Genomic DNA, 12,198 nt, shown 5'->3' with positions numbered 1-12,198 from the left:
TTATCAAAACATGACTTTATTTCCATTGAAATATACAGCCATTCACTTGGTAGTACTTGTTTTTTGTAATCTAGATATGACAAGTAATACCAACCCATGTCTAACCACATAGAGGTTACTACATCCGAAGACTTACGGGCTAACGGTGACTCTACTCTAAAATTTGCGATTGCAAGGTAATTCAATCAAATTTTCGAGCAAATAAAACTAAATCCCTAATAGAAGGAAACTTAAAAAGTTCCGCGATGGTTCCAAAAGACTTGTCCGCGATTTAGATCGAAATTGAAGGTGGATGATTTGTAATTGATTGAGAATGAGGTAGATCAACATAAAAATTGAACGAGATCCTCTTCAATGATGCACTGACTCTATTACACAATAGTTATTTTTTAAAGATCTCTGAAATTAATTCGTGGTACTCTATTATCTTTTATAAATATAGTCCATGCGACTGTTAAGAAAGCAATTATTTTTCCTGAATATATTATATTGACACTAACAAATTGCATTGTACGCAAATTGCATTGTAATGCAAAAACACTTGCTGTTTAAATCGTGAAACGCGAACAAACAAATGCTACTTCTACTTCGCGATATTTTTATTTTAGAGAAAAAAAAGTTCGATTACATCATTGCTACGCGCGCAATTGCAATAATGTTTTAAAAAAGCAAAACAAAAACGAAATTATTAGTATCGCTGTTATAATAAGAAACTGTATAAATAATTGAAGACACGTGTAATATAAAAATATGTTTACTTTAAATATTTAAGTTAATAAAAAGATCGTATATGTTTATATTATTCAAGGTCAATTACCCCGAGATTAAGATTTTAAAGTATTGGAATTTTATATTAAAATTATTTCAAATTGTAAAAGAAAATTAATGCGGTAATCATTAAAATTAATAATTATTGTAAAATTATCGAAAGTAGACATTTTTTAAGGTTAGTCATATGGAAAGAAAGATTTTCGATGTTTTTGTACAGTGAACAGTCTTAATAAAAGATATTAAATAGCAAAAAAGACAACAGTCTCAAAATATCTATTAATTTCAAAATAAACATATTTTCATTATAAATCAAAAATATATATTTTTTTAAATGTTTACATTTGACAAGAGAAAATGAAGATTGTATGTATTATTACAATTCTTATATTATATTATATATTTATAACAAAAGGGAAAATAATATTAAATACTTTGTACAGTTAAATGCCGAAATAGAATACTTATATTTTAGTTATGTATCTACTGTTTTTACTTTTTTTAACATGTGGGCGAGGTAGTTGCACTTATTATTCAATTTTCACCTTCTTTTCGTTGAGTAAAAATTACATTTTTGCATTTTTCAAATTCAATTACCATCTCTTCAGTACTCTTATTTCCATCTAATATAATAACTGGTGCTGGCAAAGAGAACAAGCTTTGGTATAGTAGCCATTCATCATGTATTTCATGAATACGTTTCAGGTATTCTAATGACACCAAATTTTCCTCCTTACGAGCTCTTATACGCATTCTTTGGTTAACAATTTCTGGACTGGTTCTTAAATATACTAGATAATAAAAAAATAGTATTGATTAATAAAAATAATAAATGACAAATAAGTTAAAATATATCCTTATTATTTCAATGTAAAATAAATTTATATCAATCTTACTTATTAAATCCGTTTCTATGTTAGCATTTTTTATACACCAGTCAAACCATTCTTCTAATACTACAACTTCAACGTCTTGTAATATTTTATTACGTTTCATGTTTTCTATAAATAATCTTGCAGAGTAAACTGATCTCTCCATGACTTTGTAAGGTAATTGTGTCTTATAAGTATGCAATTGAAGCATTGTCAATTGTACATTAGATTGGAATATGAAAGCATAACGTTTTGGATCCTTATACATAAGTTCCTAAAAATGTAATTATTAATTTAATATCATATTATCAAAATATATTCGTGACACTCTATTAATAATATTAAAATGACTAACTAATAGGTTTACTCCTGCAACGTCGCGCCATAGTTCAACTGGTTCTTGTAAGACAACTGTATTATCATAACTTTTGAAATGATTTAAAAAAGTAGTTTTCCCACTTCCAATATTACCTTCTACACAGACTGTAAATGGTCGTTTGTAAGTCTTACAAGGAGTTCTAGACATTATTCTTAATATACTATTAATTCGTTTGACTGAAACAAAATAATTATTTTGTTTATATTGTTATATTATACAATTATATTGTAACCGTTGTCATGGTGTTTAGATCATTTTTAACAATATATATATGAGACATACTTAAATAAAAGAAGTTGGTAATCTAAAATAACATATTAACCTTATATATATATTTAAAACAAAATTTTTTTCAAGGACGATATTAAAAATTATATGAAATTAAAAATTCACTTTTGTTAAAATACTACATATAATCAATACAATATATTATATAAAAATTACACTATTTTGTACGTTTTCAAACAATATAAACCAACTACAAATAAATAAAAAATATTCATATACAATTTATTGTACCATACTTATGGCGCCAAAATTTATACTAACCATACCTAAAAGGCCCATTGTAAAAATTATAATACTGTTATTAATATTAAATATTTATTTTCATGAACCTTAAATATTTACTTCTACAAATAACTACATTAACAAGATCGAATATTTTACTTCATATTGTATAATAAAAGATTATCAATAACTTATAGTGAATAATAAAACATCATAAAGCCATATACTCAAAGAACGTTTCTGACAATTTTTGATAATACATAATAATTGATTAATTTTATAAATGAAATCCCTTAGTTTTTATTATTGTAAAAAATAGGGGATTATATTAGTTTTTTACTGTTAAAAATTAATTTAGTTTTTTACAATTAATAAATTGTCTTTAATAAGCTGGAAATAGTATATGGACGAATCAGAATGAACTACTTTTGTCCAATAAATTAAGAGGTTATGGGAAGCTTGAGTTCCCTTTACAAGTAATACTAAATTTTTAAAGCTATAGCTATATATCAAAACATCAGTGTTACGAGTTTTGTGAATTAATGTTTTGTATTATTTTTTGTTTGGAGCAAACAATATGAATACAAAAGAAAAAGAAAAATATATCGAAGAATTTGATTTTCCTCATTGCGATGAATCTTCTAAATATGAAAAAGTCGCAAAAATTGGCCAGGGTACTTTCGGGTAAAATTTTTACATTTTGTTATTTCAATCTTTAGGTTAGGTCATGTGTATTCTTTAAAAACGTTTAATATTTTACATTTTTTATTGAATTATAGAGAAGTTTTCAAAGCGAGGGATAAAAAAACTAATAAAAAATTCGTAGCTATGAAAAAAGTTTTGATGGATAATGAGAAAGAAGGGGTATGTATAGAATGAGAACATTTTGGATTCATTATATTTTATTTTATGAAAAAATGCCGTAGATCTTTAGAATGCGCGTTTTTTTTTATTACTACCAATAACTTCTTAGAACATTGATATACATTTATATCAGAAAATATCGTTTTCCTTAAAATTTTCGTTTTCAATGAAGTAAATGGATGAACAAATATTTTCGTTTATGACCTGGAAGTTTGACTGCAAAGAGTTAAAATATGTTAACAAATTGTCAACATATTATTTATGTTATTTTTTTTTATAAATTTCTTCTTTATAGACTCGTGTAATTGTATGAATAAATAAATAAACTAAATTTATTTCTGCCGTCTAAATGAGTATATAAAACAAAACATATCAGTATATTTATAAATAATTCTATATTTTCAGAATTTATAAAGTATTAATAAGTACGATCCTATTTCTTTTTTCAGTTTCCTATAACTGCACTAAGAGAAATAAGAATATTACAATTATTGAAGCATGAAAATGTAGTGAATCTTATAGAAATTTGTAGAACAAGAGGTAAGAATTTTTTTTTATACTTTTTCATTTACTTTATGTACATCAAGGTGTATAAAATATAACTAGGAACTTTTGCAGCGACACAGTACAATCGATATCGGTCTACTTTTTACCTCGTATTTGATTTTTGCGAACATGATCTTGCTGGTTTGTTATCCAATGTAAATGTTAAATTTAGTTTAGGAGAAATTAAAAAGGTCATGCAGCAATTGTTAAATGGCCTGTATTATATTCATAGTAATAAGGTAAGTTTACATAGACATGATATTTGATATAGGTATATCAAATAATGAGAAGTTCATTATTAATCAACTACTTCCAGATTTTACATAGAGATATGAAGGCTGCGAATGTTTTAATTACAAAAAATGGCATATTAAAACTGGCTGATTTTGGTTTAGCAAGAGCATTTAGCACTAGTAAGAATGGTCAACCAAATCGTTACACAAATAGAGTTGTTACTCTTTGGTACAGGCCTCCGGAGTTATTATTAGGAGATAGAAATTATGGCCCACCAGTAGATTTATGGGGCGCCGGATGTATAATGGCTGAAATGTGGACAAGGTATATTCATAAATTAATTAATAAAATATGAATGATATTCTAAATTAGTTTATGAGTGCGTGCATTAACAAGTGTGGATATTATTTTAATTAATTTGAAGATCGCCTATAATGCAAGGTAATACAGAACAACAACAATTAATATTAATTTCACAATTATGTGGTTCTATAACGACTGAAGTTTGGCCAGGAGTAGAACGTTTAGAATTATTTAATAAAATGGATCTACCCAAAGGGCAGAAAAGAAAAGTAAGCTGAGATAATTCAAGAAATAAAAAGATATGTGCAATTTATTAAAATAATATTGAATTAATATTTGTTTTAATTTTTAGGTTAAAGATAGACTGAAGCCATATTTAAAAGATCCGTACGCATGTGACTTGTTGGATAAACTTCTTATCCTTGATCCTAGTAAAAGATACGATTCTGATTCTGCTTTAAATCACGACTTCTTCTGGACTGATCCAATGCCTTGTGATCTCAGTAAAATGTTAGCACAACATACACAAAGTATGTTTGAATATCTAGCACCACCAAGACGACCAGGTCATATGCGACATCCTCATCATCAAGTACCAGGTGGTCCGACAAAACCTAGTTCAAGTATGGCCGATAGTGGATATCAAGATCGAGTTTTCTAAATAAATTAATAAGATTAGCATATGTAATAATGAATGCGTCCCATAGCATTTTTATTTTTTAGTCTTTTTTATAAGAATATAATATATTTAATATTATTCATTATGGCCCAATAAGCCAAGAAAAAGGACTCGATATTACAAAATACAAACATATAAACTATTAATTTTATAACTCATAAATTAGTTACAGTCTTTTTTAACTTAAAATAAACTTAATCTAATTTCGTTTAATACAATGTTCCTAAAAGGAACTCTTTGGTACTTTTAAGTGTACTTTAAACTTTAAAGTACGCATGATACTTTATATCTTGTGATATAGTTTAGTAGTTTATATTTTATTCTAATGATTCAATTTTTATCATACTTTTCTTTCAGTATTGTTTTTAATTTTTTCTCTTTGTTCAATTGCTGTTCTACTCTTATTTGACTGTAACCACATTCTTCGACGTGTGCCAGCCATGATTTCAACTTTTTCTTTTCCCCTATATATGTAAATATTTTGACTTTCTCAATATTATTTACTGTCTAATAATTTTTGATCTTTTGTCGTACAATTTCAATTTTTTCCTTTCGAATCTCTCATCGTTTCTTTTATACACGCCATTCGTTTTTTCTTATCTTTTCCTTAATATTTCTTTTAAATCTACAATCAGTATTGTAAAAAGATTTGATCTCATGAGGCATTCTTGCAAAACTTCTTCATTTATTTAGAAGTTTTCTGACTTTTCTCTTAAACTATTTTTATCTTGTTTTTTATTTCTATGAAAATTTCCTTTTTCTCTAAATTAGGTCCCTTCTTATTTCTGCCTTTCCCTTTAACTTTCTCAGTACTTCTCTGTTTACTGTATTAAATGGTGTTCTTAAATCTAAGAAATGCCATTAATTCTCTCTTTCTTTATTTAATTTCTTTTCTATCATATGCTGTTAGATCTATATGTTTTCTATTGTATTTCTGTTTTTCCTGAATCCTATTTGTGTCTCTAGCAGTATCTTTTTCCCTTTTATTTCTTCGTTTAGCCTGTCATTTAACACCATTGTATATATATTTTATACTATACTCTGTTTAGCATCGTTACCTCTCTATAATTGTTGATTTCATTATAAGGATATAATGTATAATAACTTATACAAAAATGTAACATATGTAAACATGTCAGCGATACCACTATGTGTTTATTAAATGAAATAATGAATAAAAATTAATTATTTTAGTTATAAAAGTGTTATATATATATATATATATTTTGTATGTTTTATATATATATATATATTTACATACATACATACACAACTGTGCTCTCATATCCAAGCAAGACGCACACACGTATTCAAATATAAATTAAACAATGGAATATAAAGTTCTATGTAAATTTATGATTTTATTGTCTAACAAAAAAACTCATCTCAGTTCATAATCTGATGTACTAATATATGATCTCGCGTGTAAAAACTGTATTTGTAAAACTCTATTTGTAAAAACTCTTGTATGATTGATTGTACCACAATTTGTATTGTCGTACTATTAATAATGAAATCGAGATTTTTTTACATGTTTACATTTAATAAGAGAAAATGGAGATTGTATTTATCATTAAAATTCGCATTCTTATATTATATTATATATTTATAACAAAAAAGAAAATATTAAATATTTTGTACAGTTAACTGCTAAAATAGAATAATTATATTTTATTTACATATCTACTGTTTTTATTTTTTTTAACATGTGGCTGCAGTAGTTGCACTTATTATTCAATTTTCACCTTCTTTTCGTTGAGTAAAAATTACATTTTTGCATTTTTCAAATTCAATTACCATCTCTTCAGTACTCTTATTTCCATCTAATATAATAACTGGTGCTGGCAAAGAGAACAAGCTTTGGTATAGTAGCCATTCATCATGTATTTCATGAATACGTTTCAGGTATTCTAATGACACCAAATTTTCCTCCTTACGAGCTCTTATACGCATTCTTTGGTTAACAATTTCTGGACTGGTTCTTAAATATACTAGATAATAAAAAAATAGTATTGATTAATAAAAATAATAAATGACAAATAAGTTAAAATATATCCTTATTATCTCAATGTAAAATAGATTTATATCAATCTTACTTATTAAATCCGTTTCTATGTTAGCATTTTTTATAAACCAGTCAAACCACTCTTCTAATACTACAACTTCAACGTCTTGTAATATTTTACTACGTTTCATGTTTTCTATAAATAACCTTGCAGAGTAAACTGATCTCTCCATGACTTTGTAAGGTAATTGTGTCTTATAAGTATGCAATTGAAGCATTGTCAATTGTACATTAGATTGGAATATGAAAGCATAACGTTTTGGATCCTTATACATAAGTTCCTAAAAATGTAATTATTAATTTAATATCATATTATCAAAATATATTCGTGACACTCTATTAATAATATTAAAATGACTAACTAATAGGTTTACTCCTGCAACGTCGCGCCATAGTTCAACTGGTTCTTGTAAGACAACTGTATTATCATAACTTTTGAAATGATTTAAAAAGGTAGTTTTCCCACTTCCAATATTACCTTCTACACAGACTGTAAATGATCGTTTGTAAGTCTTACAAGGAGTTCTAGACGTTATTCTTAATATACTAGTAATTCGTTTGACTGAAACAAAAAAATCATTTTGTTTATATTGTTATATTATACAATTATATTGTGACCGTTGTCATGGTGTTTAGATCATTTTTAACAATATATATATAAGAGACATACTTAAATAAAAGAAGTTGATAATCTAAAATAACATATTAACCTTTATATATACTTAAAACAAAATTTTTTTCAAGGAAGATATTAAAAATTATATGAAATTAAAAATTCACTTTTGTTAAAATACTACACATAATCAAAGCAATATATTATATAAAAATTACACTATTTTGTACGTTTTCAAACAATATAAACCAACTACAAATAAATAAAAAATATTTATATACAATTTATTATGCCATTCTTATAGCGCCAAAATATATATCAATTCCTACCTAAAATGCCCATTGTAAAAATTATATTACTGTTATTAATATTAAATATTTATTTCCATTAACGTTAAATATTTACTTCCATAAATAATTGCACGTTAACCAAATCGACTATTTTACTGCACTTCATATTGTACAATAAAAGATTATGAATAATTTATGGTGAATAATAAAACATCATAAAGCCATATACTCAAAGAACGTTTCTGACAATTTTTGATAATACATAATAATTGATTAATTTTATAAATGAAATCCCTTAGTTTCTATTATTGTAAAAAATAGGGGATTATATTAGTTTTTTTACTGTTAAAAATTAATTTAGTTTTTTACAATTAATAAATTGTCTTTAATAAGCTGGAAATAGTATATGGACGAATCAGAATGAATTACTTTTGCCCAATAAATTAAGAGGTTATGGGAAGCTTGAGTTCCCTTTACAAGTAATACTAAATTTTTAAAGCTATAGCTATATATCAAAACATCAGTGTTACGAGTTTTGTGAATTAATGTTTTGTATTATTTTTTGTTTGGAGCAAACAATATGAATACAAAAGAAAAAGAAAAATATATCGAAGAATTTGATTTTCCTCATTGCGATGAATCTTCTAAATATGAAAAAGTCGCAAAAATTGGCCAGGGTACTTTCGGGTAAAATTTTTACATTTTGTTATTTCAATCTTTAGGTTAGGTCATGTGTATTCTTTAAAAACGTTTAATATTTTACATTTTTTATTGAATTATAGAGAAGTTTTCAAAGCGAGGGATAAAAAAACTAATAAAAAATTCGTAGCTATGAAAAAAGTTTTGATGGATAATGAGAAAGAAGGGGTATGTATAGAATGAGAACATTTTGGATTCATTATATTTTATTTTATGAAAAAATGCCGTAGATCTTTAGAATGCGCGTTTTTTTTTATTACTACCAATAACTTCTTAGAACATTGATATACATTTATATCAGAAAATATCGTTTTCCTTAAAATTTTCGTTTTCAATGAAGTAAATGGATGAACAAATATTTTCGTTTATGACCTGGAAGTTTGACTGCAAAGAGTTAAAATATGTTAACAAATTGTCAACATATTATTTATGTTATTTTTTTTTATAAATTTCTTCTTTATAGACTCGTGTAATTGTATGAATAAATAAATAAACTAAATTTATTTCTGCCGTCTAAATGAGTATATAAAACAAAACATATCAGTATATTTATAAATAATTCTATATTTTCAGAATTTATAAAGTATTAATAAGTACGATCCTATTTCTTTTTTCAGTTTCCTATAACTGCACTAAGAGAAATAAGAATATTACAATTATTGAAGCATGAAAATGTAGTGAATCTTATAGAAATTTGTAGAACAAGAGGTAAGAATTTTTTTTTATACTTTTTCATTTACTTTATGTACATCAAGGTGTATAAAATATAACTAGGAACTTTTGCAGCGACACAGTACAATCGATATCGGTCTACTTTTTACCTCGTATTTGATTTTTGCGAACATGATCTTGCTGGTTTGTTATCCAATGTAAATGTTAAATTTAGTTTAGGAGAAATTAAAAAGGTCATGCAGCAATTGTTAAATGGCCTGTATTATATTCATAGTAATAAGGTAAGTTTACATAGACATGATATTTGATATAGGTATATCAAATAATGAGAAGTTCATTATTAATCAACTACTTCCAGATTTTACATAGAGATATGAAGGCTGCGAATGTTTTAATTACAAAAAATGGCATATTAAAACTGGCTGATTTTGGTTTAGCAAGAGCATTTAGCACTAGTAAGAATGGTCAACCAAATCGTTACACAAATAGAGTTGTTACTCTTTGGTACAGGCCTCCGGAGTTATTATTAGGAGATAGAAATTATGGCCCACCAGTAGATTTATGGGGCGCCGGATGTATAATGGCTGAAATGTGGACAAGGTATATTCATAAATTAATTAATAAAATATGAATGATATTCTAAATTAGTTTATGAGTGCGTGCATTAACAAGTGTGGATATTATTTTAATTAATTTGAAGATCGCCTATAATGCAAGGTAATACAGAACAACAACAATTAATATTAATTTCACAATTATGTGGTTCTATAACGACTGAAGTTTGGCCAGGAGTAGAACGTTTAGAATTATTTAATAAAATGGATCTACCCAAAGGGCAGAAAAGAAAAGTAAGCTGAGATAATTCAAGAAATAAAAAGATATGTGCAATTTATTAAAATAATATTGAATTAATATTTGTTTTAATTTTTAGGTTAAAGATAGACTGAAGCCATATTTAAAAGATCCGTACGCATGTGACTTGTTGGATAAACTTCTTATCCTTGATCCTAGTAAAAGATACGATTCTGATTCTGCTTTAAATCACGACTTCTTCTGGACTGATCCAATGCCTTGTGATCTCAGTAAAATGTTAGCACAACATACACAAAGTATGTTTGAATATCTAGCACCACCAAGACGACCAGGTCATATGCGACATCCTCATCATCAAGTACCAGGTGGTCCGACAAAACCTAGTTCAAGTATGGCCGATAGTGGATATCAAGATCGAGTTTTCTAAATAAATTAATAAGATTAGCATATGTAATAATGAATGCGTCCCATAGCATTTTTATTTTTTAGTCTTTTTTATAAGAATATAATATATTTAATATTATTCATTATGGCCCAATAAGCCAAGAAAAAGGACTCGATATTACAAAATACAAACATATAAACTATTAATTTTATAACTCATAAATTAGTTACAGTCTTTTTTAACTTAAAATAAACTTAATCTAATTTCGTTTAATACAATGTTCCTAAAAGGAACTCTTTGGTACTTTTAAGTGTACTTTAAACTTTAAAGTACGCATGATACTTTATATCTTGTGATATAGTTTAGTAGTTTATATTTTATTCTAATGATTCAATTTTTATCATACTTTTCTTTCAGTATTGTTTTTAATTTTTTCTCTTTGTTCAATTGCTGTTCTACTCTTATTTGACTGTAACCACATTCTTCGACGTGTGCCAGCCATGATTTCAACTTTTTCTTTTCCCCTATATATGTAAATATTTTGACTTTCTCAATATTATTTACTGTCTAATAATTTTTGATCTTTTGTCGTACAATTTCAATTTTTTCCTTTCGAATCTCTCATCGTTTCTTTTATACACGCCATTCGTTTTTTCTTATCTTTTCCTTAATATTTCTTTTAAATCTACAATCAGTATTGTAAAAAGATTTGATCTCATGAGGCATTCTTGCAAAACTTCTTCATTTATTTAGAAGTTTTCTGACTTTTCTCTTAAACTATTTTTATCTTGTTTTTTATTTCTATGAAAATTTCCTTTTTCTCTAAATTAGGTCCCTTCTTATTTCTGCCTTTCCCTTTAACTTTCTCAGTACTTCTCTGTTTACTGTATTAAATGGTGTTCTTAAATCTAAGAAATGCCATTAATTCTCTCTTTCTTTATTTAATTTCTTTTCTATCATATGCTGTTAGATCTATATGTTTTCTATTGTATTTCTGTTTTTCCTGAATCCTATTTGTGTCTCTAGCAGTATCTTTTTCCCTTTTATTTCTTCGTTTAGCCTGTCATTTAACACCATTGTATATATATTTTATACTATACTCTGTTTAGCATCGTTACCTCTCTATAATTGTTGATTTCATTATAAGGATATAATGTATAATAACTTATACAAAAATGTAACATATGTAAACATGTCAGCGATACCACTGTGTATTTATCAAGTGAAATTATGAATAAAATTTAATTGTTTAGATTATAAAAGTGTTACATGAAACTGAGCGTGAAAGAATTGTGTAAATTGTGTGTGTGTGTGTGTGTATACGTATGCGTGAGGATGTGGACATAAATTTGTTATCTTTTGTACGTAATTATGATCTGATAAATGCATTATTCTTTGTATTTATATATATATATATATATTTACATACATACACACACATACCTGTGCTCTTATATCCAAGCAAGACGCACACACGTATTCAAATATAAATTAAACAATGGAGTT

General features: G+C 26.3%; 4 protein-coding genes across 9 annotated transcripts; 2 read left to right on the top strand and 2 right to left on the bottom strand.

Moving 5' to 3' along the window:
- Positions 1 to 1,129: 1,129 nt before the first annotated feature.
- Positions 1,130 to 2,688, bottom strand: dnk (deoxynucleoside kinase). 4 transcript variants are annotated; one of them, XM_035863948.2, is made up of 4 exons: positions 2,574 to 2,688; positions 1,996 to 2,195; positions 1,665 to 1,914; positions 1,130 to 1,559 (listed from the first exon to the last, which is right to left on the bottom strand). In XM_035863948.2, exons 1-4 carry the CDS (start codon positions 2,584 to 2,586, stop codon positions 1,303 to 1,305), a joined length of 720 nt encoding a protein of 239 aa, XP_035719841.2. In that variant the 5' UTR covers positions 2,587 to 2,688; the 3' UTR covers positions 1,130 to 1,302. The 4 variants fall into 4 exon arrangements, with proteins under 4 accessions (XP_035719841.2, XP_085514345.1, XP_085514346.1 ...); XM_085658219.1 differs by having other exon boundaries at positions 1,131 to 1,559; positions 2,569 to 2,688; XM_085658220.1 differs by lacking the exon at positions 2,574 to 2,688 and adding an exon at positions 2,302 to 2,517 and having other exon boundaries at positions 1,131 to 1,559.
- A 324-nt stretch (positions 2,689 to 3,012) lies between these two features.
- On the top strand, positions 3,013 to 5,834 carry LOC118440625 (cyclin-dependent kinase 9-like). 2 transcript variants are annotated; one of them, XM_035863936.2, is made up of 7 exons: positions 3,013 to 3,213; positions 3,309 to 3,393; positions 3,843 to 3,933; positions 4,000 to 4,178; positions 4,256 to 4,497; positions 4,598 to 4,745; positions 4,829 to 5,834. In XM_035863936.2, exons 1-7 carry the CDS (start codon positions 3,107 to 3,109, stop codon positions 5,135 to 5,137), a joined length of 1,161 nt encoding a protein of 386 aa, XP_035719829.1. In that variant the 5' UTR covers positions 3,013 to 3,106; the 3' UTR covers positions 5,138 to 5,834. The 2 variants fall into 2 exon arrangements, with proteins under 2 accessions (XP_035719829.1, XP_035719830.1); XM_035863937.2 differs by having other exon boundaries at positions 4,012 to 4,178; positions 4,829 to 5,829.
- Positions 5,835 to 6,719: 885 nt separating this feature from the next.
- LOC118440633 (deoxynucleoside kinase-like) lies at positions 6,720 to 8,486 on the bottom strand. The gene is made up of 4 exons (XM_035863953.2): positions 8,163 to 8,486; positions 7,583 to 7,782; positions 7,252 to 7,501; positions 6,720 to 7,146 (listed from the first exon to the last, which is right to left on the bottom strand). Exons 1-4 carry the CDS (start codon positions 8,173 to 8,175, stop codon positions 6,890 to 6,892), a joined length of 720 nt encoding a protein of 239 aa, XP_035719846.2. The 5' UTR covers positions 8,176 to 8,486; the 3' UTR covers positions 6,720 to 6,889.
- Positions 8,487 to 8,584: 98 nt separating this feature from the next.
- Cdk9 (Cyclin-dependent kinase 9) lies at positions 8,585 to 11,431 on the top strand. Of its 2 annotated transcripts, none has more exons than XM_035863938.2 (7): positions 8,585 to 8,810; positions 8,906 to 8,990; positions 9,440 to 9,530; positions 9,597 to 9,775; positions 9,853 to 10,094; positions 10,195 to 10,342; positions 10,426 to 11,431. In XM_035863938.2, the coding sequence occupies exons 1-7, from the start codon at positions 8,704 to 8,706 to the stop codon at positions 10,732 to 10,734; spliced, it is 1,161 nt and encodes a 386-aa protein (XP_035719831.1). In that variant the 5' UTR covers positions 8,585 to 8,703; the 3' UTR covers positions 10,735 to 11,431. The 2 variants fall into 2 exon arrangements, with proteins under 2 accessions (XP_035719831.1, XP_035719833.1); XM_035863940.2 differs by having other exon boundaries at positions 8,588 to 8,810; positions 9,609 to 9,775; positions 10,426 to 11,426.
- Positions 11,432 to 12,198: the final 767 nt, after the last annotated feature.

Source organism: Vespa mandarinia, chromosome 7 (genome assembly GCF_050613455.1).
Source record: "Vespa mandarinia isolate Hongniang chromosome 7, ASM5061345v1, whole genome shotgun sequence".
Lineage (NCBI taxonomy): Eukaryota > Metazoa > Arthropoda > Insecta > Hymenoptera > Vespidae > Vespa > Vespa mandarinia.
This window is presented reverse-complemented; position numbering and strand designations above follow the sequence as displayed.